The sequence below is a fragment of the Molossus molossus genome, unplaced genomic scaffold (genome assembly GCF_014108415.1).
Source record: "Molossus molossus isolate mMolMol1 unplaced genomic scaffold, mMolMol1.p scaffold_m16_p_2, whole genome shotgun sequence".
NCBI lineage: Eukaryota > Metazoa > Chordata > Mammalia > Chiroptera > Molossidae > Molossus > Molossus molossus.
Window position 1 is genome coordinate 93,795,782 of NW_023425355.1, and position 2,749 is coordinate 93,798,530.

Consider the following 2,749-nt stretch of genomic DNA (forward strand, 5'->3'; position numbering starts at 1 on the left):
CTCTCTAAAATCAATAAAGAAAACAAAATTTTTAAAAGAGAGCAGTGAGATAAATTAGTCTTGGATAGGAGGGCAGAGCCCTCTTGCACCAGGGCCAAAAATAGGCAAGAATGTTGGCTGCTGTGAATAACTCTGAAGATGCAATATGGGTCAAGGAGCTGACAGACCTTTCGCCTGATGATCAGAGAGGAGAGGAGAGAGCATATCATAGAGGGCCTGGCAGGCTGTAGGGAGGACTTTGGTTTTGACTTTGAGTGATATTGGAGGCCCTGAAAGGTTCAGAGGAGGAGAGACCTGAGTGATGTCTTTTCACTGGCCCTGAATGGGGGTTCTGTTGGGTTGGTGATGGTAAAATAACGGGACCATTTCAGATAATTATAAAGTTCAAGGACATTCATTCAGGGACAAGTTTCTGAGGGATTGACTTTGATATCCTTAAAGGAGATGCATGCACTGTGATTTCAAGGTCTATGCCCCTACTCTTGGTGTGGGGGCTGACGGGGTTACCATTTCCATTCTCCTGGCCTCTACTTACCACTGGCCTCTTGAGCCCAACCTCAATCCTGTAATTCTGAGTCTTATTCCTATAAGCTTGAAACCTGTCCTCTTTGTCTCTGGACCTTCCCACCCCCCTCACTCCCTTCTGTAAACTGGCACTCCAAACATAGACCCTCCTCTGACTCAGAGTTGGACTCTACAGGTGCAGGTTTCTGTGCGTGGTTCCATGCAGCTGGAAAATGGGACCCTAGTGACCCAGTTTCTTCTGGAAGGGTTGACTGACACAGAGGAGTTGAGGCCCTTGCTCTTTGTCATCTTTCTGCTGGTCTACATAGTGGCTGTGATTGGGAACCTGGGCATTGTCAGCCTTATTGTAATGGACTCCCAACTCCACACTCCCATGTACTTCTTCTTAGCCAACCTGTCAGTACTGGACACTGCCTATATCTCCAACACGGTGCCTCAGGTGCTGGTGCATCTGCTGGCACCAGTGCGGACCATGTCCTATTGTGCTTGTCTTACCCAGATATTCTTTCTCCATTTTCTGGCACCCTGGGAGTGCTTCCTGCTCACAGCCATGTCCTATGACCGCTATGCAGCCATTTGCCAGCCACTGCACTACCTAGTCCTCATGGGCCGAAGAACCCGGACAGGACTTGCTTCAGTCTCTTGCCTTCTTGCCTTGGCCAATGCACTCACTCACACCATCCTTGCAGCTCTACTCAAGTTCTGCGGGCCTCGCCTCATCACCCACTTCTTCTGTGACCTCCCTCCACTGCTCAAACTCTCTTGCTCCAGCACACAGGCAAATGAACTTGCCCTGTTCTTCTTTAGTTTTCTGGTGGCTCTTGCACCCTGCGCCCTGGTTGTCCTCTCCTATATACATGTTGTAGCTGCTATTCTCAGGATTCACTCTGCTGAGGGCCGAAAAAAAGCCTTTTCCACCTGTGGTGCTCACATCACTGTGGTCTGTATTTTCTATATCACTTCAGTCCTCTGCTACATCCTTCCCAGCTCTGCATACTCTGGCTCACGAGACCGGGTGCTCTCTGTGTTGTATGTGGTACTCACTCCCATGCTCAACCCCATCATCTACAGCATGCGAAACAAGGAGGTGAAGAAGGCTTTGTTTAAGGTCCTTGGAAAATAAAGGACCTCCTAAGCACTTCAAATCAAGGTCACACCCCTTCTCCACAGTGAGGCTGGCACATGCCTGATGCTTTAGGGGTAAGTTTAATAACACAGGAGCTTGGAAATTAATGTAGATGGTACATTTGGAGAATCCTATTTTGTGTGCCAGGTTTCCCCCCATTCCAGCAAAGCTCAAATATCTCTGTTGCATAGTTTTTATTCTAAAACATGCTTTTCATTGATGGAAGTAAAACATGGTCATTGGATAAGTTGTGCAGTTATAGAAACTTATAAAATGATAAAAAAATATATATGCTCCAGAATCTTGCCACCCAGAGAGAGCCACTGTGAACATTTCGGTGGTTTCCTTCACGTTTCTTTCTGAAATACAAATGTATACCCATGTTTATTTAGAGCAGAGAAAAACAATTGGAATCAGAATATATTTGTAGTTCTGGATGTTTAGATATTTTTAACTTTTTTCAACTGTAATATATGCTTATTATAACATAATTCATGCTTTATACAAAGTTGTGTTCTTAGAATGTAAAAATTTCTCATAATCATGCAAATTAAAACAACAATGAGGTATCACCTCACACCTGTCAGAATGGCCGCCATCAACAAATCATCAAACAAGTGTTAGCGAGGGTGTGGAGAAAAGGGGACTCTAGTACACTGCTGGTGGGAATGCAGACTGGTGCAGCCGCTATGGAAAACAATAAGGTGTTACCTCAAAAGGTTAAAAATTGAACTTCCATTTGACCCAGTGATCCCACTTCTAGGAATATACCCTAAGAAGCCTGAAACACCAATCAGAAAGAATATATGTACCTCCATGTTCATAGCAGCACTATTGACAATAGCTAAGATCTGGAAACAGCTCAGATGTTCATCAGTAGACAAATGGATAAAAAAGTTGTATTACATATACACAATGGAGTACTATGCAGCTATAAGAAAGAAAGATCTCTTAGCCTTTGAGATGACATGGAGGGACCTGGAAAGTACTATCCTAAGTGAAACAAGCCAAGCAGAAAAAGACAAATATCACATGATCTCACTTATATATGGAATATAATGAACATAACAATCTGAGGAATAGGGTAGACCCAGAAAC

At 44.2% G+C, this 2,749-nt stretch overlaps 1 protein-coding gene across 1 annotated transcript; it reads left to right on the top strand.

Annotated features, from left to right (window-relative positions):
- The first annotated feature begins 724 nt into the window (after positions 1-724).
- LOC118635412 (olfactory receptor 3A3-like) lies at positions 725-1,648 on the top strand. Its single transcript, XM_036270116.1, has one exon. It carries the CDS (start codon positions 725-727, stop codon positions 1,646-1,648), a length of 924 nt encoding a protein of 307 aa, XP_036126009.1.
- The last annotated feature ends 1,101 nt before the right edge of the window (positions 1,649-2,749 follow it).

Excerpts from the sequence above, each read along its gene's own strand:
- LOC118635412 (XM_036270116.1), top strand. The coding sequence starts at position 725 with ATGCAGCTGGAAAATGGGACCCTAGTGACCCAGTTTCTTCTGGAAGGG.